The following is a 25645-nucleotide window of genomic DNA, read 5'->3' as shown; positions in this document are numbered from 1 at the left end:
AAAAAAAAAAAAAAAAAAAAAGACTGAGCAGAGGAAAAAAAAATACTTAATTTTCATACTGAAGTATAATATTTTAAATCTTTCCAATAAGCTTTGTCTTGCATTATTTATGATCCCAGGAAGGCATATTGATTAAAAGGGACCAAAAATGGAAAACACAAACAGAGAAAATGAAAACAGAATAGAAACAAATGCCAAAATAAAAAACCACTTCTAGGAGGGGGAGACGGGGAAAGGATAAGAAATGGAAGGTATACTAACTTCCTAAGTTCTAGAATATAAAAACAACAACAAAGGGACAACTAATGAAATATATTCAGATGAGTTTTGACTGACAAGAGTTTAAACGTTTTTTTTTTTTTTTTGAGACGGAGTTTCACTCTTGTTATCCAGGCTGGAGTGCAATGGCGCGATCTCGGCTCACCGCAACCTCCGCCTCCCGGGTTCACGCAATTCTCCTGCCCTAGCCTCCTGAGTCGCTGGGATTACAGGCACGCGCCACCATGCCCAGCTAATTTTTTGTATTTTTAGTAGAGATAGAGACGGGGTTTCACCATGTTGACCAGGATGGTCTCGATCTCTTGACCTTGTGATCCACCCGCCTCGGCCTCCCACAGTGCTGGTATTATAGGCTTGAGCCACTGCGCCCGGCCTGTTTTTTTTTTTTTTTTTAAGACGGAGTTTTGCTCTGTCGCCCAGGCTAAAATGCAAGTGGCAAGCTTTCAGTTCACTGTAGTTTCTGCCTCCTGGGCACAAGTGATTTTGCTGCCTTAGCCTCCTGAGTAGCTGGGATTACAGGCGCATGCCATAATTTTTGTATTTTTAGTAGAGATGGGGTTTCGTCATGCTGGCCAGGCTGGTCTTGAACTCCTGACTTCAGGTAATCCGCCTACTTCGGCCTCCCAGAGTGCTGGGATTACAGGCATGAGTCACTGTGCCTGGCCACAGTTTAAATGTACTTGTAAGACAAATTTTTAATTTTGGAATTTAAATTTATCACTGCCATTTTTATTCTATTCTAAGTCATATCCACTTTCTTAACTTTTAATATTCCATTACATGCCCTCAGATTAAGTACCCTAACTGAAACCAAAATAAGATTACATTGGTTTTCTCTGAGATTCTATTAGAACTCTATGACTCTTATTCATAAATAAGGTAACAATAACACCATTCTGGATAACAATAAACACTATTCTAGGAATGTAACTTCATTTTATTTTTTATTTTTTGCGAGATGAAGTCTTGCTTGGTTGCCCAGAGTTGGAATGCAATAGTGCGATCTTGGCTCACTGCAACCTCCGTCTCCCAGGTTCAGGCAATTTTTCTGCCTCAGCCTCCTGAGTAACTGGGATTATAGGCACACACCACCATGTCTGGCTAATTTTTGAATTTTGAGTAGTGACAGGGTTTCACCATGTTGGCCAGGCTGGTCTCGAACTCCCAATGACGTGATCTGCCTGCCTTGACCTCCCAAAGTGCTGGGATTACAGGCGTGAGCTACCATACCCAGTCCACTTTATTTTTATTGACTGATTGAGACAGAGTCTTGCTCTGTTGCCAGGCTGGAGTGCAGTGGCATGATCTCCGTTCACTGTAACTTCCGCCTCCTGGGTTCAAGTGATTCCCCTGCCTCAGCCTAGCAGGTAGCTGGGACTACAGGCACTTGCCACTACGCCCGGCTCATTTTTTGTGTTTTAGTAGAGATGGGGTTTTACCATGTTGGCCAGGATGGTCTCGATTGCCTGACTTCGTGATCCACCCACCTCAGCCTCCCAAAGTGGTGGGATTACAGGTGTGAGCCACCATATCTGGCCCACTTTATCTTTAAAAATAGGGAATGGCATATAAAAACTGTCACATCACCTAGAACAATATTTTCTTTCACTGAGTATCAATTATTAATGACTATAGATATTATAATATAATCGGTATTACATCAATATGCTATAAAGTCCTCTAAGGGGTAGAAATATATTTTCAGCCAGGCATAGTGGCTCACACCTATAATCCCAGCACTTTGGAAGGCTGAGGTGGGCAGATTGCTTGAGCTCAGGAGTTCAAGACCAGCCTGGGCAACATAGAAAAACCCCATCTCTACCAAAAATACAAAAACTTAGCTGGGGGAGGTGGTGCATGTCTGTGGTCCCAGCTACTTGGGAGGCTGAGGTGAGAGGATCACTTGATCCTGGGGGAAGAGACTGTAGTGAGCAGAGATCATGCCACTGTACTCCAGCCTGGGTGACAGAGTCAGGGAAGAAAAAAAAAAAAATACATTTTCAAAGTCTTCCAAGCACTTGGGAGTTGATTAAAAGATTTAAAAAAAAAGGAAAAAAAAAAAACTCAAGAAAAAAGAGTCTATAAGCCTGAAGACTATGAACTAATGCAGCTCCAAAAAGGAACTGCATAACCTAAGTTATCTAGTTTTCCCAGCTACAGCCTGGAAGCATCAAAAAGTAAAAAAGAGAAAGTACTCATGCAAGAGCCAAATACAGTGACAGCCCAGAGCTATAAATACTGACATAGAGGATGGGAAGATCGCTATAAATATCAGATCTTACACATCTATATACAACATGCATTACTTTTTCATAAAATTTAAAAGATATATATGTATACACACATTTTTGCCAATTTGGAAGGGTATATAATGCAAATCTAATTTTCGTTTTATTTGCATTTCTCTAGTTACTACTGTCTTTGAACTATTTTTTTTTTTTCTTTTTTCATTTTTGAGACCAACTTTCACTCTGTTACCCAGGCTGGAGTGTAGAGGTGCGATCTTGGCTCACTGCAACCTGTCTCCCGAGTTCAAACAATCCTCTTGCCTCAGCCTCCCAAGTAGCTGGAATTACAGGTATGTGACACCACACCCAACTATTTTTTTTTGTATTTTAGTAGAGACAAGCTTTTGCCATGGTGACCAGGCTAGTCTCGAACTCCTTACTTCAAGTGATCCATCTGACTCGGCCTCCCAAAGTGCTGGGATTACAGGGATGAGCCACTGTGCCTGGCCAACTCTGAACTATTTTTCAAACACTTGATAGTAATTTGAGTTTTCCTATGATTAGTTACTCATATCCTTTTTGTTTTTCTAATGGACTATTTCTCGAAATCAGAAAGAAAAACTTCCCTGAAAATCTAGATAGTTATCCCTTGTTACATATTTGAGGTCAAACATACATTTCCCCAGAAGGTCATCTTTTTTACTTTGTCTATGTTGCCTTCATTGAGGGTAAGTCTTTAACTGATAAAGCCAGATGTTGTTCAACAATTCCCTCTCTCTCTTTCTCTCTCTGCTTTGTGGATATTCACGGTCTGCTGCTAAACTATTCTGTTCCATTGGTCTATTTTTTTTCCTGTACTATGTTTAAAACTATAGTTTTACATTATGTTTCCTTGCTTATTTATTTAACAAACATATAGCGCATTTTATGTGCCTGGTTTTATTCTACATGCAAAAATATAAACATATTTATCCTTATAATAACCTAGTAGGAGTAAGTATTATTATTTTATTTTATAGTTGTAGAAACTGAGACCCAGAGTTGTTATGTAATTGGTCTAAGCCTGTAGCTGATTACTGACAGTATAACTTTAGTGTCCAATACAGAAGTCCCAGCCACATGTGGCCATTTAAACTGGCCGGACATGGTGGCTCACACCTGTGATCCTGGCACTTTGGGAGGCTAAAATGGGTCAATCACCTGAGCTTGGGAGTTTCAGACCATCATTGCTAACATGGTGAAACCCTGTCTTCACTAAAAATACAAAATTAGCTGGGTGTGGTGGTAGGTGTCTGTAATCCCAGCTCCTTGGGAGGCCGAGGCAGGATAATTGCTTGAACCTGGGAGGTAGAGGTTGCAGTGAGCCAAGATCGCATCACTGCACTCCAGCCCGGGTGACGGAGCGAGACTCCGTCTCAAAAACAACAACAACAACAAACAAACTGGACTTGGTTATGCCTGTAATCCTAGCACTTTTTTTTTTTTTTTTTTGAGTTTCCCTTTGTCACCCAGGCTAGCATACAGTTGCGTGATTCTCCTGCCTTAGCCTTCCAAGTAGCTGGGACCACAGGTGCGTACCACCACACCCAGCTAACTTTTATATTTGTAGTAGAGGTGGGGCTTCACCATGTTGGCCAGGCTGGTCTCAAACTTTCGGCATCAAGTGATCCTCCTACCTTGGTCTCCCAAAGTGCTAGGATTATAGGTGTGACCCATTGCGCCCAGCCAATCCCAGCACTTTGGAAGGCTGAGGTGGGAGGATCACTTGGGCCCAGGGGTTCAAGGTTTCAGCTAGGATCATATTACTGCACTCCAGCCTGGGTGACAGAACAAAACCCTGATTCAATAAATAAATAAATAAATTTAGATATTTAACACAAATACAACTAAAAGTTCAGTTTTAGTTGTATAGTCACAATAGTCACATTTCACATGCCCAACAACTACATGTGGCCGGTACTACACTGGACAGTACAGATAGAGGGCAGCTGATTTTTCTGACTCAACCTTACTAATCTCTTTTTTTTTCTTTTGAGATGGAGCTATACCCTTGTTGCCCTGGCTGGAGTACAATGGTATCATCTTGGCTCCCTGTAACCTCCACCTACCAGGTTCAAGCGATTCACCCGCCTCAGCCTTCTGAGTAGCTGGGATTACAACAGGCGTGTGCCGCCACATCCAGCTAATTTTGTATTTTTTAGTAGAGATGGGGTTTCACCATGTTGGTCAGGCTGGTCTCAAACTTGCTAATCTTTTATTCATTGTATTGATTTGTCTGTTAAGTCCATGCATTTCCAACTAAAATGACCAAATTTACATTGGGTCATAAGCATAATTTAACTTTTATTGTTTTCTTAAACATATATCATATCTGTTCCTTAGAGCAACATTTTAAGACAAGTATTATTATTTCTTTTTTTTTTTTGGAGACAGCGTCGCTCTGTCACCTAGGCTGGAGTGCAGTAGTGTGATCTTACCTCAGTGCAACCTCCACCTTCTGCGTTTAAGTGATTTTCCCGCCTCACCCTCCCAAGTAGCTGGGATTACAGACAGTTGCCTGCCACTACACCTGGCTAATTTTTATATTTATAGTAGAGACAGGGTTTTGCCATGTTGGCCAGGCTGGTCTCCAGCTCCTGACCTTAGGTGATCCACCCACTTCAGCCTCGAAAGTGCTGGGACCACAGGCGTGAGCCACTGCACCTGGCCAAGTATTATTACTGCTAATTTATAGATAAGAAAACTCACCCTTGGAACTAGGTCTCAGATCTGCTTGCTTATAAACCAGATTCTTTATAGCAAATTGTGTTATATTTTCCCCTTCTAATAATATGTCAGTTATGACAACAGGCCAAATATAATTTTTAACACAGAATGGATTAGAATAATTTTATTGAAAAGATAAAATATCCATTATTTGATAAATCCGTAATTCAACATCTCAATACCAAGTGACACAGATAGACTTGTGAAAGGATATGAAGCCATGTTTTTAGGAACTAGAGTTGTGACCACTAGGAGCACAGAACACTCCAGGGCTCACCATGTGCCCAACAGAACAAAGAACTCTTAAACAAGAGGGGATGGGATACTTCGTAAGATGATAAGATTGCTGTCATTAAAAGTATTCAAATCCGGGTTTCAGGTAGCCAGTAATGTAAAAACTGTTAAGGGTATGCATAAATCTAACAAGGTGGATTACACAGTACCAGTAAAAACCAGTTAAAACAATATAAAGAATATTATACTTTTGTACCTGAACTTCACCAAGGTGATCTAGCTGCTCTTGCATCTGGTTCCTGGTAACAGTCACGTCGTATTCTAACTTATCATATTCTCTCCATGCTCGTTCCAATTCCTAAAACCAAAAAGTGTTAATTACTTTAATGGGGAAAATGTGCTTTTATGGTGTTATCACTCCAATTGTAACTGTCTAGATTTTAGAAAGTTGTGTAGTTTATATTGAGCAAAATAGAACTTTTCATAGCCCATTTTTGTCCCTTTCTTTTTTTACTCAATTCAGTAAAAACTTACTAAGCAACATAAGTATTATTGTGCTGCTGTTTATTTCCTAAAATGCAGAAGAGGCATAAATAAAGTGTTTTCTTATCTGTCTTGATTAAAAGTTCTCCATGAATAAAAATACTTTGTATTTTAGCATAATGGAATTTCAATAACATCAGAAGCATGACATGATGTTACTTACAATAAGCTTACAGTACTATAATAAAACAAATTTAGCTAGCTATTTAAACAATTCAGTGAATCCTGTTTGTGAAGACTCAATATAGACGCTATTAACCATCTGTACTTTCTTCCTTTGGAAAAAAAATCATCTCCAAACCGTATCACAGAGAAGATTTTGATATTTGGTCTTTAACAGCTTCTCATTTGTTGAATATAGAATAATTCTAGAGGTGCTTAAAAATACATCATCTGCCAGGCTCCATGGCTCATGTCTGCAATCTCAGCACTTTTGGGAGGTTCACAGGGGCAGATCACTTGAGCTCAGTAGTTCGAGACCAACCCTGACCAACATGGTAAAACCCTGTCTCTACTGAAAACACAAACATTAGCTGGGCCTGATGGCTTTCGTCTGTGGTCCCAGGCACTCAGAAGGCTGAGGAGGAAGAATCCGTTGAACCCAAGAGGCAGAGGTTGCAGTGAGCCAAGATCGTGCCACTTCACTCCTGGGTGACAGAGTAAGACCCCCCCAAACCCCCAAACATCATCGTATCATCTTGTTTCAGAGATGTTGACTTAATGGGAGTGTAGTTACTCTTCATGTGTTTCGGAGAGTGTAAAAACTGATAAACTAAGGACAAAGTCCATATTGTTCACTATTTTATTATTAAAATCTAGTGTGGTATTGGCAAATATAAGTCAACCAAAAAATACTTATTGAAAACTCTTGTTAGGCTGGGCATGGTGGCTCACACCTGTAATCCCAACACTTTGGGAGGTCAAGGTGGGTGGATCACTTGAGGTCAGGAGTTCAAGACCAGCCCGACCAACATGGTAAAACCCCATCTCTGCTAAAAATACAAAAAATTAGCTGGCCGCGGTGGCGCGTGGCTGTAGGCCCAGTGACTCAGGAGGCTAAGGCAGGAGAATCACTTGAACCTGGGCAGCAGAGGTTGCAGTAAGCTGCAACTCCATGCCACTGCACTCCAGCCTGGGTGACAGAGCAAGATTCCGTCTCACAAAAAAAATAAAAATAAAAAAAAAAATTTAAAAAACTCTTGTCAAATGAATCAATAATTTGTCTAAGAAACTCTCATGATCAGAAATTTCTTGTCTTGAACTGTTCGGAGTAAAGTTCTACTGGGAAATGTCAGTGTATCAACGGCAATAATCTTGGGATAAGATAAACAGTATACTGAATGTTAAAGAAAGGTTACTTAAAATAATCTTAACAGTTTTTTGAAAAGCAGCAATACAGTTTACCTCAAACTAAAGGTTCCCTTTTATTTATTTATTTATTTGTTTATTTATTTGAGACAGTCTTGCTTTGTTGCCCAGACTAGAATGCAATGGCGTGATCTTACTCACTGCAACCTCCCCCTCCCGGGTTCAAGAGATTCTCCTGCCTCAGCCTCCTACGTAGCTGGGATTGCAGGCATGTGCCACCATGCCCAGTTAATTTTTATATTTTCAGTAGAGATGGGGTTTTGCCATTTTGTCCAGGCTGGTCTGAAACTCCTGACCTCAAGCGATCTGTCCTTCTCGGCCTCCCAAAGTGGTAAGATTACAGGCATGAGCCACCATGCCCAGCCTAAAGGTTCTCTTTTAAAGAGCTATCTTAGTTTATATATTCTGTTATAACTAGTTTAAAATAACTTTAAAAAACTTAGGTGATTGGCTGGGTGTGCTGGCTCACGCCTGTAATTCCAGCACTTTGGGAGGCTGAGACAGGAGTTCAAGACAAGCCAGGAAAACACAGGGAGACCCCATCTCTACAAAGTATACAGAAATTAGCCAGGTGTGGTAGCACATAATTGCAGTCCCAGGTACTTGGGAGGCTGAGAAGGGAGGGTCACTTGAGCCAGGAGGTGGAGGTTGCAGTGAGCTGAGATTGTGCCATTGCACTCCAGCCTGGGTGACAAAGAATTTGTCTCCAAAAAAAAGTTCAAAACCAGGCAACACTTGTCTATAGTTTAAATGTCAGGTTCTAGGCTGTAGCTACTCAGGAGACTAGGCAGGTGGAGGATCACTTGAGGCTAAGAGTTGGAGGCTGTAGTGCGCTACAGCCACATCTGTGAATAGCCACTGCACTCCTATCTGGGCAACATAACAACACCCTGTCTCTAAAACAATTAAAACTTTTTTTTTAAGAAAAAAAATGAAGAGAGGCCGGGTGTGGTGGCTCACGCCTGTAATCCAAGCACTTTGGAGGCCAAGGCGGGTGGGGCAGATCACCTGAGGTCAGGAGTTCAAGACCAGCCTCACCAACATGGTGAAACCCCATCTTAAAAAAAAAAAAAAAAAAAAAAAAAAAAAAAAAAGGAAGAAAAGAAAAAAGTCTAGTAGTGTTCTTTTTGGGAGGGGAGCCTCTAGCATGCTAGTAAAACTCAATGTCTTGATATAGATGTTGGCCAAACTCCTAAACTGTGTGCTTTTCTGAGAACATGTTATACTCCAATAAGAGAAAAAAAATAGTGGGTGTGTTGGGGAGGAGGAGGGACTGCTTCAGAGTTTTCTTTCTTTTTTTTTTTTTTGGGATGTAGTCTCACCCTGTCGCCCAGGCTGGAGTGCAATGGTGCAATCTCGGCTCACTGCAACCTCCACCTCCCGGGTTCAAGCGATTCTCCTGCCTCAGCCTCCTGAATAGCTAGAATTACAGGTGTGCATCAACATGCCTGGCTAATTTTTTGTATTTTTAGTAGAGATGGGGTTTCTCTATGTTGGTCAGGGTGGTCTTGAACTCCCGACCTCAGGTGAGCTGCCCGCCTTGGTCTCCCCAAGTACTGGGATTACAGGAGTGAGCCACTGTGCCCAGTTGCCATAGAGTTTTCTAGAGACAGGGTTTTGCTCTGATGCCCAGGCTAGAGCACAATCATAATTCACTGCAGCCTCAACCTCCTGGGCTCAAGTGATCCTCCTGTCTTAGCCTCCCTAGTAGCTAAGATTACAGGTTTGTACCTGCATGCCCAGATAATTTTTAAATTTGGGGTCTTACTATGTTGCTCAGGCTGGTCTTGAACGCCTGGGCTCAAGCAATCTTCCCAAAGAACTGGGATTACAGGTGTGAGCCACTGTGCCAGGCCAGACTTTTTTCTCACTGTTACCTGGGCTGGAGTGCAGTGGTGTGATTTTGGTTCACTGCAGCCTCAACTCCTTAGGCTCAAGCAATCCTCCCACCTTGTCCTCCTAAGTAGTACAGGTGCCTACCACCATGCTGGGGTATTGTTTTTTAATCTTCTCTAAAGTCAAGGTCTCATTATGTTGTCCAGGCTGGTCTTGAATTCTTGGGCTAAAGCAATCCTCCTGCCTTAGTCTTCCAAAGTGCTGGGATTACAGGTAGGAGCCAGCATGCCTGGTCAAGATTTTTTATTTTTTAATTGTCTAAGTTTAGGGTATGGAACAAGTAAATTTTAATAGTGCTTACTTCTATATAGTCTGTATTGAGAAAAGATATGGACACTGTGGGGGAGAAAGTGAAACAAGTCAAAACACTCGGATGTAATGGAATTCTAGACTTCCAAAAAAATTAATGAGGATTTTAATATTTAGCTATTCAGCTATATAGCAGATATATACTATGATATTTATTTATTTATTTATTTTTGGAGACGGAGTTTCGCTCTTTTTACCTAGGCTGGAGTGCAATGGCGCGATCTCGGCTCACCGCAACCTCCGCCTCCTGGGGTCAAGCAATTCTCCTGCCTCAGCCTCCTGAGTAGCTGGGACTACAGGCACGCGCCACCATGCCCAGCTAGTTTTTTGTAGTTTTAGTAGAGACGGGGTTTCACCATGTTGACCAGGATGGTCTCGATCTGTTGACCTCGTGATCCACCCGCCTCGGCCTCCCAAAGTGCTGGGATTACAGGCGTGAGCCACCGCACCCGGCCCTCTATGATATTTATTAAGGAAGGATTGGCTGGGTGCAATGGCTCATGCCTGTAATCTTAGCACTTTGGGAGGCCAAGGTGGGTGGATCACCTGAGGTCAAGAGCAGGAGACCAGCTTGGCCAACGTGGTGAAACCTCCTTTCTACTAAAAAAGTACAAAAATTAGCCGGGCGTGGTGGTGGGCGCCTGTAATCCCAGCTACTCGGGAGGCTGAGGCAGGAGAATTGCTTGAACCCAGGAGGCGGAGACTGCAGTAAACTGAGATAGCGCCATTGCACTTCAGCCTGGGCAACAGAGCAAAAACTCCGTCTAAAGAAAAAAAAAACTGGGGTATGGTTGGCTTACGCTTGTAATCCCAGCAGTTTGGGAGGCCGAGGTAGGTGAAACCCTTGAGCTCAGGAGTTTAAGTTGCCTGGGCAACATAGGGAGATCTCCTCTCTACAAAAAAATTCTATTAAAAAACGAAAAACAACTAATGATGCATTTCCAAGTTTTTAATATGAGGAAAACTTATCTAGAATCAATGGCAATTTACAACAAAATCTACACAAGGGAATGGTTAAACAATAAACTAGACACAAATCTCAAATTGTTTTCTCTGTAGTTCACTGTCACATTGCTACTCTTTTTAATAATCAAGCAAATATGGTAAGACTATAAGTGGCTATAGTAAAAAAAAAAAGTAAATAATTACCATTATTATTTTTAGAGCTAATGTTTTACTTCTGGTTTGCTTCTCAATTAGGGTTTCTGAGTTTTAATTTAAGAAACGTCAGTTCATTTTTCTGCTTTCCATTAAAAAATAAAAGCTGGGCCGGGCGCGGTGGCTCAAGCCTGTAATCCCAGCACTTTGGGAGGCCGAGGCGGGTGGATCACGAGGTCAAGAGATCGAGACCATCCTGGTCAACATGGTGAAACCCCGTCCCTACTAAAACTACAAAAAATTAGCTGGGCATGGTGGCGCGTGCCTGTAATCCCAGCTACTCAGGAGGCTGAGGCAGGAGAATTGCCTGAACCCGGGAGACGGAGGTTGCGGTGAGCCGAGATCGCGCCATTGCACTCCAGCCTGGGAAAAAAAAGCAAAACCCCGTCTCAAAAAAAAAAAAAAAAAAAAAAAAAAAAAGCTACACTTTGGGAGGCTGAGGCGAGCGGGTTCACCTGTGGTTGGTAGTTTGAGACCAGCCTGACCAACATGGAGAAACCGCATCTCTAATAAAAATACAAAATTAGTTGGGCGTGGTGGCACACGCCTGTAAATCCCAGCTACTTGGGAGGCTGAGGCAGGAGAATCGCTTGAAACCAGGACACAACCGTTGCAGTGAGCTGAGATCGAGCCATCGTACTCCAGCCTGGGCAACAAGAGCCAAGCTCCGTTTCAAAATAACAAAAATAAAATAAAATAAAATCTCTAACTTTGGAAAAGTATTGACATAGGTTTTTAATATCAAAATGAGGGAGAGGCATTAGGTGTAGCATAATTATTCATTAACTTCATTTTTTTTTTTTTTTTTTTTTTTTTGGGGTGGAGTCGCTCACTGTTGTTGGGCTGGACTGCAATGGAGTGATCTCGACTCACTGCAAACTCTACCTCCCAGGTTCAAGCAATTCTCTGCCTCAGCCTCCCAAGTAGTTGGGATTACAGGCGCCTGCCACCACGCCTGGCTAATTTTTTATATTGTTAGTAGAGATGGGGTTTCGCCATACCGGCCAGGCTGGTCTAGAACTCCTGACCTCATGATCTTCCCGCCTCAGTCTCCCAAAGTGCTGGGATTACAGGTGTGAGCCACCATGCCTGGCTAACTTCTCAATTTAAGCTCAAACATCTTTTTCCAATTTTAAGTAATATTACAAATTAATGTCCACTACTATAACTTGGAAAATTAAAGCCTTATAATATTTAAATTAATTTTACTGGTATATTTTGTGGATCAGGCAAAAAAATTAAAATGCTAACCTTCTGGTCACCAATACCCTACTATAACAGTCCTGCCGACTGGTATTAGAAGCAGTTGATTTTTCAGATCAATCAAAAGAAAGTTAAGTCTGATTTATTAATTTTTTCATTTTACCTTCAGGATGTAGAGATTTCTTGGCTCACATTTAAATAATGTACTTAATTATTTGAGGAGTTTTTAAAAAAGAATTTTTTAATGAATTTACTCTCGTTATATAACTGCTTCACAAATAAAATCACTACTTACTAAGAACATGGCATGCCTTACTATACTATCTAATGACTACACTCACTTTTTTTTTTTGAGATGGCATTTCACTCTTGTTGCCCGGGCTGGAATGCAACAGCACAATCATGGCTCACTGCAACCTCTGCCTCCCAGGTTTAAGTGATTCTCCTGCCTCAGCCTCCCGAGTAGCTGGGATTACAGGCATGCATCACCATGCCCAGCTAATTTTGTATTTTTAGTAGAGACGGAGTTTCTCCATATTGGTAAGGCTGGTTTCAAAGTCCTGACCTCAGGTGATCCACCCACCTCGGTCTCCCAAAGTGCTGGGATTACAGGCATTAGCCACCGCGCCTGGGCTATACTGACTTTTTTTAACCTAAAAAAATGTTTACGTTTTATTATTTTTTCACTTAGCCTGGACTTGAAACACTAAAAAGATGTTTAAAAGGGTACCAATTCAAACTTTATAAAGTGAAGCTCAACTATTAGCCACAATTATAAAGCTATCCATATTTTAAATTTCTAGTTTATGACTCTTGTGTTTAGTTTCTTCTCTAAGTTTTCTATGAAACAAAACTATCTTCTCATCTCAAAGGAAGTACTTGCTTTTTATTGTTCAAATTTCTAAATATAATAAAAATAGAAAGAGAGAAAAAAAAACCAAACCAAACAAACAAAAAAACAAAACAAAAAAAATAGAAAGGCTAGCAAAGGGAAAAATTTAAACAAATAACTATTATTGTGCCACATTTCTGTTAGCTTTCTTGTGGATTTGTTTTCTTTTGTTTTGTTTTTTTGAGACAGGATCTCACTCTGTTGTCTAGGACCTCTCTGGGCTCAGGTCATCCTGCTGCCTCGGCCTCCCATGAGCTGGCACTGCAGGCAGGCACCACTGTGCTTGGCAATTTTTTTTTTGTGGAGATGGAGTTTCACCATGTTGCTTAGGCTGGTCCCAAACTCCCAGACTCAAGTGATCTGCCACCTCAGCCTCCCAAAGTGCTAGGATTACAAGCGTGAGCCATCACATTTAGTCTGGAGAAATCAAAAGTTGGTTTTTTGAAAAGAAAAACAAGATTTATAGACTGTTAGTCAGAACAACAAAGAAAAAAAGAACCAAATAAACACAATGAGAAGCCTCCTAAGGTGCTAGGATTACAAGCGTGAGCAATCACGTTCAGTCTGGAGAAACCAAAAGTTGGTTCTTTGAAAAGAAAAACAAGATTTATACACTGTTAGCTAGAATAACAAAGAAAAAAAGATCCAAATAAGCACAATGAGAAACAACAAAGGTGATACTACAATGGATCCCATAGACATACCAAAGGTTCTTAGAGACGATTACTAACACCTCTATGTATACAAACTAGAAAATCTAGATAAAATACTTAAATTCCTGGGAATACAGAGTCTCCCAAGATTGAATCAGGAAGAAACTGAAAACACTGAACAGACCCATACTGACTTCCGAAATTTAATCTGTAATAAAAAACCTGCCAAACCAAAAAAGCCGTGGATCCGTTGGATTTACAGCTGATTTCTACCAGATGTACAAAAAGAGCTGGTATTAATTCTACTGAAACTACTCCAAAAAATTAAGGAGGAGGGTCTCCTCTCTAACTCATTCCATGAAGCCAGCGTCACCCTGATATAAAACCTGGTAAAGACACAACAAAGAAAGAAAATGAAGGCCGATATCCCTGATGAACATAGATGCAAAAATCCTCAACAAAATACCAGCAAGCCAAATTCAATGGCATATCAAAAAGTTAATTCACCATGATAAAGTAGGCTTCATTTCTAAGATGCAAGATTGGTTCGACATATGCAAATCATAAATGTAAGACACCACATAAACAGAATAAAAAAACAAAAAACATATGATAATCTCAGCAGACATGGAAAAGGCTTTTGATAAAATCCAGCATCTCTTCATGATAAAAAGCCCTTAAGAAATAATTCCATATTAAAGGAATATGTCCTAAAATAGTAAGGGCCATCTATGACAAATATATAGCCAACATCACACTGAGATGGGCAAAATCTGGAAGCATTTCCCTTGAGAACTGGAAAAAGACAAGGATGCCCACTCTCCCTTCTCCTATTCAACATAATACTGGAAGTCCTAGTCAGAGCAACCAGGCAAAAGAAATAAAATGCATCCAAATAGGAAAAGAAGTCAAACTATCTCTCTTAATGGATGATGTGATCTCTACCTAGAAAACCCTAAAGACCCTATCAAAAGACTCCTATGACTGATAAATGACTTCAGTAAAGTTTCAGTACACAAAATCAATGTACAAAAATCACTGGCATTTCTATATACCAAAAATGTTCAAGCCGAGAGCCAAATCAAGAATGTAATCCCATTTACAATAGACACACACACATGTACACACACACCCCTAGGAATGCATCTAACCAAGGAGGTGAAAGATCTCCATAAGAAGAACTACAAAATATTGTCGAAAGAAAGCATAGATGACACAAACCAATGGAAAAACATTCCATGCTCATGGATTAGAAGAATCAATATTGTTAAAATGGTCATACTGCCCAAAGCAATCTACAGATTCAATGCCATTCCTATCAAACTACCGTCATTTTTCACAGAACTGGAAAACGAATTCTTAAATTCATATTGAACCAAAAGAGTCCAAACAGACAAAGCAATCCTAAACAAAAACAACAAAGCCAGAGGCATTACACTACCTGACTTCAAACTATACTATATGGCTACAGACTAAAACATCATGGTACTGGTACAAAAACAGGCATGCACCAAGGCAACAGAATACAAAACCTAGAAGTAAAGCTTCACACCTATGGCCATCTGATATTTGACCAAATTGACAAAAATAAGCAATGGGGAAAGGACTTCCTATTCAATAAATGGTGCTGGAATAGCTGGCTAGCCATATGTAGAAGAATGAAGCTGACCCGTTCCTTTCAGATCACTTGAGGCCAGGAGTTTGAGACCAGCCTGGCCAACATGGTGAAACCCCGTCTCTACTAAAAATAGAAAAACTAGCTGGGCGTGGGAGTGGGTACCTGTAATCCCAGCTACTTGGGAAGCTGAGGCATATGAAATTGTTTGAACCCGGGAGGCGGAGGTTGTAGTGCGCCAAGATCATGCCACTGCACTCCAGCCTAGGCAACAGAGTATCTCTGTCTCAAAAAAAGAAAAAAGCAATTGCAACAAAACCAAAAATTGACAAGTGGAACCTAATTAAACTAATGAGCTTCTGTAAAGCAAAAGAAACTATCAACAGAGTAAACAGCCTACAGAATGAGAGAAAATACTTGCAAACTCAGCATCCGATAAAGGTTGAATATCTAGAATCTATAAGGAACTTAAGCAATTGAACAAGTAAAAAAACAAAACAAATAAGCCTTTTAAAAAATGGGCAAAAGACATGAACAGACACTCAAAGGAAGACTTATAAATGGCCAATAAACATGTGAAAAAATGCTCCATATCACTAATCATCAGAGAAATGCAAATTAAAATCATAATGAGATACCATCTAACATTCATTAGAATGGTTACTATTAAAAAGTCAAAAAACAGATGCTGGCAAGACTGCAGAGAAAAGGAAATGCTTATATACAGTGGGTAGAAATGTAAACCAGTTCAGCCACTATGGAAAGCAGTTTGGAGAGTTTTCAAAGAACTTAAATCAGAACTACCATTTGACCCAGCAATTGCATTATTGGATATATATCCAAAAGAGAGCAAATCTTTATTTTGTGAGACAGAATCTTGCTCTGTCACCCAGGCTGGAGTGCAGTGGCGTGATCTTGGCTCACTGCAACCTCCGCCTCTCAGGTTCAAGTGATTCTCCTGCCTTACCCTCCTGAGTTGCTGGGACTACAGGCTCACGCCACCACATCTGGCTAATTTTTCTATTTTTTTTCTTTTTTTTTTTTTTTTTAAATTTTTCTATTTTTAGTAGAGATGGGGTTTCACCAGGTTGGCCACAGTGGTCTCGAACTCCTGACCTTGTGATCCACACTCCTTGGCCTCCCAAAGTGCTGGGATTATAGGCATGAGCCACTGTGGCTGGCTGAAAGCAAACCTTTCTACCAAAAAGACACATGCACTTACATGTTCATCACATAACTATTTATAATAGCAAAGACATGGAATCAACCTAGATGCCTATCAACGGTGGGCTGGATAAAGACAATGTGGTACATATACACCACGGTTCTACACAACCATAACAAAGAATGAAATCATGTCCTTTGCAGCATCATGCATGCAGCCAGAGGCCACTGTCCTAAGTAAATTAATGCAGGAAAAGAAAATCAAATACCGCATGTTCTCACAGCTGGAAGCTAAACGTTGATGGATATAAAGATGGCAACAGTGAAACTGGGGAGTACTGGGGGTAGGGGAAGAATGGGGGATAAGAGCTGAAAAAGTAACTCTTGGGTACTATGCTCAGTACCTGGGTAATGGGCTCATTCATCCTCTAAACCTCAGCATCATACAATATATCCAGTTAACAAACCTGCACATGTACTCCCAAATCTAAAATAAAATAAAAATAAATAAAATGTATAGGGAACACTGCTATACATGTTTCCCTTGTGCTAATCCTAGTTTTGGGTACTTTTGTGGCCTACCAGGTGAGAAGATGTTCTCAGAATCACAGCTTTGATCTACAGGGGTGCCAATGTTATTCCCCTTATGCTTGGGGCTTAGATTTGAACCAGTGCTATGAATTGACTGTGAAAGAATCAGTGGAATCCTCTGAGATTCTGCCAGCAAAAATGTAATTCAAATTTAAATCTAATCAACATTCACTGAGTGCCAACCATATGCCCAGTATGATGTTACGCACATGCTAACATTTGCAGCCTTAAGCTACAAATATAAATAAGTTTACATAAAGGCACAAATAACATAGTTTGTATTCTATGCAGTAAGACTTGTCTTAGAAGGATATACTCTGCGGGTTTGTCATAATCACTGATTATTGCTGAAGGCAAGGAAAAAGAAACCAGGAAAGTGATTACATAGGATAAAAACCAGAAAAAGGGATACTCAAACAAGATTAATTTATTTTCTATTTATTATTACTATTTTTTTTTAGAGACAGTGTATCACTCTATCACCCAGGCTTGGAGTGCAGTGGCACAATCACGTACCCTTGACCTCCTGGGCTCAAGAGATCCTCCCACCTCAGTCTCCTATGTAGGTAGGGTCACAGGTGTACAACACCATGCCCAGCTAATTTTTTTATTTGTCATAGAGACAGGGTCTCCCTAAGTTGCCCAGTTTGGTCTCAAACTCCTTGCCCCAAGCAATCTTCCTGCCTCAGCTTCCCAAAGTGCTGAGATTACAGGCATGAGCCACCACTCCTGGCAAAATTCATTTCTTTTTTTTTTATTTTTTATTTTTTTTAAACACTGCTACAAAGACGTGTCCAACAAAATTCATTTCTATTAAGATATTTTCTTTTCTTTTTCTGGATAAAGGATTTGGTCCATGGCTAATTTATTAAGACATTTTCAACAAATTTCCCATCTGGGCTAAAGTTAATCTTGAGATGGAGCAAATTCTAAGCCTGTTGATGAGATTTAATTTATTAATCCCAGTTGGTAAGGGAAGGAATTTTCTAAAATGGGAATTTCGAGAGCAGACACCAAATCATTAAATAGTTTTCAACTAAATGTCTATAAAGTCCACCATTTTGATTTGACTCAAGTTGTCATAGAGACCCTGAGCTTCTCGTTAGCTTGGCACTGACAGCTTAACCTCATTTTCCCTTTCTAATCTCACATTTTCTATCCTCTCACAGAAATCTATCTCCCAGTCAGGCAGTAAGTTCTATTTTCTCCTTTTCCAAACATGTCTCCTACATTCTCATCTTTGCCGTGGCTTAGGTGTTCTGTATTGTATAAACCACTCTTTTCTTCCCGCCTTATTTAAATCCTACCTATCCTTGATTAGTTCAGTGGCTACTTCCGGTGGACAATATTTCAGGTGCTTATATTTTCTTTATGATATATTACAGAAATCCATGTAGATCTAAGTCTTCAAAGCTGTCACAGGAAGATCTGGATTTGACTTATAGGCATATTATTTATTAGCTTTGTAACGTTGGGTAAGTCATTCAGCTCAATCATATATCAAATTTGAATGAGACACAGTTTCTTATTTCAAGAAGCTCACAATGGAAAGGATATTAAATTTTTAGAAAGTCTACAAACATGACAATATAATTACGAGAGACTCAAATGAGACAACAGAAATAATGGTATTTTAAAAATGAAAATAGAAATATAAGTTATTTAAGAATTCCTCAAATTTAAGTTTTCATTGCTTTCAAAATCATGGCTTATTCCTTTAAAAATAGCTTATGTTTAGAACTCAGGGTTTAGAACAGAATCCATGTTGAGATTCTGGCATCTTGCCACCTTGGAAAGACTCCTCTAAATTAAGCTATACTGTCTGTGGCCCTTCTTAAAAGATAGATGCTCCCTAGCCCATTGAAGGTACAAACAAGGGTTAGTGAGTAATTTTATATAACACGGTGGCTTTTGCTAAGATTTATTTCAAAGAGCTGCTTGGACAGGTGCTCTTACTATGTTTATGGAGATGACCACATCATAGGTTCTAAAGCCAACTGTTTAATCTCATAAAACACTCAATTAATTTATAAACTGCAAATAAGACTTTGAGATATAAATTTGGTAATTCCAAGAGACTCATAGTCATATGTCTATGGGTTACAAGGTTCTGTTATTTATATTTCTTTCTTTCTTTTTTTTTTTTCAAACAGAGTCTAACTCTGCTGCCCAGGCTGGAGTGTAGTGGCACAATCTTGGCTTACTGCATTCTCCGCCTCCTGGGTTCAAGCGATTCTCCTGCCTCGGCCTTCCAAGTAGCTGGAATTATAGGCACAGCCAGCACACCCAACTAATTTGTATTTTTAGTAGAGACAGGGTTTTACCATGTTGCCCAGGCTAGTCTCGAACTCCTGACCTTAAGTGATCCACCATGCCCTGCCTTGCTATTTATATTTCTAATTCAAGCTTATCATCTAAACTTAGATCACACTGTAGCTATAAAATGGTAATGTTGATTGCCTCTTAAAGGCTTTTCCCAGGTACCTTTTATTAAAATGCTTGGTTAAATGAGTCCAATTATCACCTTTTCAAAATTATTCTAAATCCCCTAAAATCTACAAAATATTTCTTTTTTCTCTGAGATGGAGTCTTGCTCTGTCACCCAGGCTGGAGTGCAGTGGTGTGATCTCAGCTCACTGCGACCTCCACCTCCTGGGTTCTCCTGTCTCAGCCTCTGGAGTAGCTGGGATTACAGGTGCATGCCACTATGCCAAGCTAATGTTTTCTATTTTTAGTAGAGATGGGGTTTTACCATGTTGGTCAGGCTGTTCTCAAACTCCTGACCTCAAGTGATCAGCCTATGTCGGCTTCCCAAAGTTCTGGGATTACAGGCGTGAGCCACTGCACCTGGCCCAAAATTTCTTTTCCTTTTTTTTTTTTTTTCTCCCAATTTGAGACGACGTCTTGCTCTGTCACCCAGGCTGGAGTGCAGTGGTGTGATCTGGGCTCACTGCAACCTCCACCTCCTAGGTTCAAGGGTTTCTCTTGTCTCAGCCTCCCGAGTAGCTTGGACTACAGGCATGCGCCACCACACCCACCTAATTTATATATATATATTTTTTAGCAGAGACAGGGTTTCACCATGTTAGCCAGGCTGGTCCTGACCTCTTGACCTCAGGTAATCCATTACAGGCGTGAGCCACTGTGCCCAATATATTTATTTTCTTAATGCAATAAATTTTCACATATTTCAGAATTTTTCATTTACATAATACATAAAAACAGGAGTATTTATCTCCCCTGTAAAACACTCATTTCACAAAGAGCAAAATGTTTGGCTGGGCATGGTGGCTTATATCTGTAATACCAGCCCTTTGGGAGGCCAAGCCAGGAGAATCACTTAAGATCAGGAGTTTGAGATCAGCCTGGGCAACATAGTGAGGTTCCATCTCTACAAAAAAAAAAAAAAAATCTACCCAGGTGTAGTAGTGCCAGCACTCACTTGAGTCCAAGAGATTATTCAGGCTACAAGTGAGTTATGATCAAACCACTGTACTCCAGCCTGGCTGACAGAGTGAGACCTTGTCTCATAAATAAATAAATAACAGAAAGCCCACTAATTACAGAAATAAAGCTAATCTTTTATTTTTATGTTCCTAAAGACAAGTACACTAATAACAAATCACTATTTTTTGCTATAATAATAAAGAAGAATCCTAAAGAGCCCAGTATTAAAAAAAAAAAGAGGAAAATAGAACTACATATTTGAGTTACTTTTATTAGGGGGAAAAAAATCTACTTACGGCAGTGGCTCGAGAAAGTTCTCGACACGTACTAAGCAGTCCATTTTGTAAATCATCCCTTTGTAACACCACTGTCTGAATGGCTGCTGGGTTATCTGCATGCATTTCTATCTCTTGGCTGGCTGATAGCAAAGCTTGCTCAAGCGTGTACTATTATAACAAAAAGAATTACACTTAATGTTCTGCATCATTGAATTAATTCTTTTTACTTATCAGTGTCCTGATAATAATCATATAAAGTAACATCAATTGTAGACAATAAACATAATTGTCCTACTTTCTCCTTGTGGAGCTGCTGAAGTTTCTCTTCCAGAGCATGCACCACTTTATCTTGTTCACATAATCGGCTTAACTTGGCCTAGGTTATAAGAGAAGATGTCTTGTTAGCAATTTTTTATTTTTTCTGTAATTGGACATAAGCAGTCATTTTATGACCAAAATCTAGCTTATAAAGATAGAATGCTTTAAAAATACACATGCAAGCATTTTGCCTCTACAATCTGCTAAACAGGTTAAGTGACATATTCAGTCCTTAATTAAAATGCTTACTGGAGTCCATTGTTATATATTTAAAAAATCATGCTCTTAGGTTCTTAGAAATGAATATAAACAATAGAACACTTCTTTTTTTTTTTTTTTTTTTGAGACGGCGTTTCACTCTTGTTACCCAGGCTGGAGTGCAATGGCGCAATCTCGGCTCACCGTAACCTCCGCCTCCTGGGTTCAGGCAATTCTCCTGCCTCAGCCTCCTGAGTAGCTGGGATTACAGGCATGCACCACCACGCCCAGCTAATTTTTTGTATTTTTAGTAGAGACGGGGTTTCACCATGTTGACCAGGATGGTCTCGATCTCTTGACCTCGTGATCCACCCGCCTCGGCCTCCCAAAGTGCTGGGATTACAGGCTTGAGCCACCGCGCCCGGCCACAACAGAACACTTCTAATCGAAATATAAATAAAAATATTATTAATGGAGAAAAATAAAGTTCATCAGTTTTTAATGTTGTAAATTCTTAATATTACCCTAATTTCTCCCTAATTTCTTAACTATGAAAGTATAAGAAAGTACTCTAATAACATTTTAATAGCACAATAAACCAGTTTTAATGTTTCAAAATGAAAACACTGGACAAATTGGAAATGGAACTTTATGGCATAATGACACAAAAGGAAGAAATTTGAGACTTTACCTTCTTTGCCATTTATCTATTAAAATAACTACCTTATCTTTGTCAGACAACAAGACTCAGTTTACATAAATGAAAGGTGTTAAAAAGAAAAAGGCAGGGCTGGGCTTGGTGGCTCACCCCTGTAATCCCAGCACTTTGGGAAGCCAAGACAGGTGGACCACCTGAAGTCAGGAGGTTGACACCAGCCTGGCTAACTTGGCGAAGCCCTGACTCTACTAGAAAAAAAAAATACAAAAAGTTAGCTGGGTGTGGTGGTGTGCTTCTACAGACCCAGCTATTTGGGTGTCTGAGGTACAACAATCACCTGAACCCGGGAGGCGGAGGGTGCAGTAAGCTGAGATCATGACACTGCACTCAAACTGGGTGACAGCGAGAGACCCTGACTCAAACAGAACAAAACAAAGGGGGTACAACTCAATGGAATAAAATCAGGGGAAATAATGAGGGAAGAATGTGTGGTAAATCAGGGAAGAATGTGTGGCAAATAAAATATGATATAAAATAAATGAAATTTAATTTAAAAGGAAGTAGTGATAAAATGTCTAAAGGCTGATACTTTATCCAAAAAACAAGGCAATTCTTCTTTGCCTCCAGTCTTCTATAACTTTTTTTTTTTTTTTTTAAGGCAAGGTCTAATTCCATTACCAGGCTGGAGTGCAGTATCACGATCTCAGCTCACTGCAACCTCTCCCTGCTGGGTTCAGGAGATTCTCATGGTAAAGCCTCCAGAGTAGCTGGGATTACAAGCGTTCGCCACCACGCCCAGCTAATTTAGATATTTTTAGTAGAGACAGGGTCTTGCTATGTTGCCCAGGCTGGTCTCAAACTCCTGGCCTCAAGTGATCCACCTTCCTCAGCTCCCCAAAGTGCTGGGACTACAGGTACAAGCCACTGTACCCAGCCATTCTCTAACTTTTAAAAATCAGAACAGTTTTTACTTTCATGTAAGTGATGCTTAATATGTTCAACTGCTAACAACAGGGAGTAGTGGAACATAGAGGGCAGGGAATAATTAGAGCACACACACACACACACACAATATAAATTTATCTGATGTCATTTTGGAGGACTTGGGAGAAAGAAGTTTTTTGGTCATGCTTATTTCCAGTGTTTTTGACAGAGAATATGACAGAGTACTGACAATATATATCATACTAATACTTACATCAATATCTACTTCTTCAGGTCTGTATTTGTATAATGTGCCTCTACCTTCATCTTGTGACAGCTATAAGAAAAAAATCATATAGCAACTTAAAAAATCTTATTTAAAAATATATTTAGCCTATATTTTAGATTTATATCAAATATATATGGCAATATAACAAAAATAGATTGTAATGATTCTCATACTTTTAGAAGTTTAATTCAAACACAGATCAACAAAGTAGAAAAATATTTAACAGAGATATAATATGCAAGATACATGAGAACGATGTTTGTAGCAAGCTTGTTAAACATAATAATATGCTGGTCAAACAAAACTAATACAGTACCTTACATTCTTGGTTTTAAAGACACACATTATTTTAATAAAAAAATTGACAAATACAATCATAGCAACTGTATCAAATCAAATATTTGAGTCAAGCATAGTTCAACAGTCAAAACCATCCTTCACAGTATACACATAATCACACACTGTATATGTGTACACTCAAATGTCAACACACCTTATTTAACAAAACCTATAACATATTGTATACATATACATAATATAAAACACACATACACAATATAGACTTATCTTGTTCTTCTGTCTTAAGAACTAAAAGATAATGAAGGAAAAGGATGGGTTTAATTGAAAAGAGGAAAATCATTCAAAACCTCATAAAACTGAAAGCCTGTTATGAACTATGGATAGTCAATTTTCAAATTTATGTGTGTTAGTTGACACCATTTGCGTTATTATATTTTAAGAAATTATTCAATGTACTTAAGCTTCTTCCCAGTATCTTTTGGCTAAACAAATCCTTACTTCTGATTGTGCTTAGCAAAATTTCAATGGCCATCCCAGTTAGTTATACCACAGATAAAATCATAGCCTCTGTAGGCAATACTTCATTATTTTTATTGTCTTTTGATTTTTATATTGACGGTGAGAAAGTAACGAAAATATAGTAGAAAAAATTTAAATGGGGCTCATTGCATGTTTGCTAAATGGCACCAATTTTTTTCAAGGTACGGTTAGAAATAATGTGTCTCAACTATATTCCAGTTTAAAAAATAAAATTTCATAAATGCTTTGGGGATACTTTGCAGAGAAATTTAAAAAAAAAAGTAAATTTCATATATGCATAATACATAAGAAAGTATAAATGACAATTCTGCATGTTTTCTCTATGAAAGAAACTGCTTGACAGTTACAGTTTTAAAAGGAGGCATAATTTAAACAGGAGATAATTTTGAACCGATCTAGAAATGTAGGAATCAGAAGGTAAAAATATAAGCATTCCAAACATACAATAAATCCTGGATTTACATGTTTCATTTCAAGACATTACTTTCACATACCTCATGCAAATGAATCTGTGACTATTTAAGGGTATGCACACTGATTGTTAAACCACAAAACTTTTATAGAAATGAATATTACATGAAAAATGAATTTAATCACCAAAGTTGGAATACTCTTACACTATTTAAAATAAGTATCCTCAGGTGTGCCCTGAGAAGTGTCAACTATCATTCTAAATTAAAGCACCTAGATCTAAGAAAATAATTTATATTCCTATATTAAAAAAGGAATAAAAAGTAAGTTTTAAATAGGTAGATCCATGATAAAAAAAAAATGTAAGACAACGTCAAAATTACATTTTTCATATTTATAACAAATTAAACACCAAAGGCCATAAGCTACTAAGATGCTCAAATATAGTTTTCTTAATATTTATTTTATTTTTTGAGACACAGTCTCGCTGTTGCCCAGTTTGGAGTGCAGTGGTATGATCTTGGCTCACTGCAACCTCTGCCTCCTGGGTTCAAGCAATTCTTCTGCCTCAGTCTCCAGAATAGGTGGGATTATAAGTGTTGGCCACCTTGCCCAGCTAATTTTTGTATTTTTAATAGAGATGGGGTTTTACCAGGTTGGCCAGGCTGGTCTCGAACTCCTGACCTCAGGTGATCCACCAACCTCAGCCTCCCAAAGTGCTGGGATTACAGGTGTGAGCCACCGCACCCAGCTGTAGTTTGCTTAATATTTAAAGTTAAATGCAAAACAGCTTTACTAGACCACAGAATCTGAATATAACTAGTGGACAGTGTTACATCTAGATTAAAATATCAACAGTACCCTGTATCTCAGAGTGAACAGAAAAAAAGACTGGTATATTAAGGTGAAAACTTAGTAATTTACAGTAAATCTTTAGGTTATTAATATACTATTTTTGTTTAGGGAATCTTATTGCAGATTTATTTTTATATCAGTTAGCATATCATAATAAAGAAAAATATCTACTGTAGTTACATTAGAGTGATATATCCTTTATAGCCATATAAACATGTTACACATATCAACCAGATTTTTGTGGTATTTCTACTTCTAGTACCACCAAAAATTTCTTTAAATCATTTATCAAATTATTCAATAAAGATATTCATTAAACATCAACTAACCAAATTCTTAAACGTTTTGCCACACATTGCTTTTACAACAGAAGCATAAGAAAACAAAATTATTCCTTAAAAAAACAACAAACACGTTCACAGGATTGAAAAGGTTGCTATTTTGTCCTCAAGATGAAAATGCTGACCCCTCATACCAACATTCTCCCAACCCCCTGCCCTACCAAAAAAAAAAAAAAAAAAAAAAAAA

General features: G+C 39.1%; 1 protein-coding gene across 25 annotated transcripts in view; it reads right to left on the bottom strand.

Annotated features, from left to right (window-relative positions):
• The window catches only part of PLEKHA5 (pleckstrin homology domain containing A5), a 241678-nt gene that overhangs the window by 27890 nt on the left and 188143 nt on the right, over window positions 1-25645 (bottom strand). For 13 of the 25 annotated variants that reach the window (XR_004261485.1, XR_004261486.1, XM_032253775.1 and 10 more), the window contains 5 exons: window positions 23564-23599; window positions 22997-23059; window positions 20920-21000; window positions 20643-20792; window positions 5764-5865 (listed from right to left, as the gene is read on the bottom strand). Coding sequence is in view for 22 of the 25 variants with exons in the window: in XM_032253775.1 (XP_032109666.1) it covers window positions 5764-5865; window positions 20643-20792; window positions 20920-21000; window positions 22997-23059; window positions 23564-23599 (432 nt within the window). In the remaining 3 variants the exon portion in view is untranslated. Of the gene's footprint in view, window positions 1-5763; window positions 5866-20642; window positions 20793-20919; window positions 21001-22996; window positions 23060-23563; window positions 23600-25645 lie in introns of those variants that run through there. The other 12 variants (XM_032253778.1, XM_032253781.1, XM_032253783.1 and 9 more) reach the window with 2 other exon arrangements.

Source organism: Sapajus apella, unplaced genomic scaffold (assembly GCF_009761245.1).
Source record: "Sapajus apella isolate SASKATOON/1434 unplaced genomic scaffold, GSC_monkey_1.0 scaffold84, whole genome shotgun sequence".
Lineage (NCBI taxonomy): Eukaryota > Metazoa > Chordata > Mammalia > Primates > Cebidae > Sapajus > Sapajus apella.
This window is presented reverse-complemented; position numbering and strand designations above follow the sequence as displayed.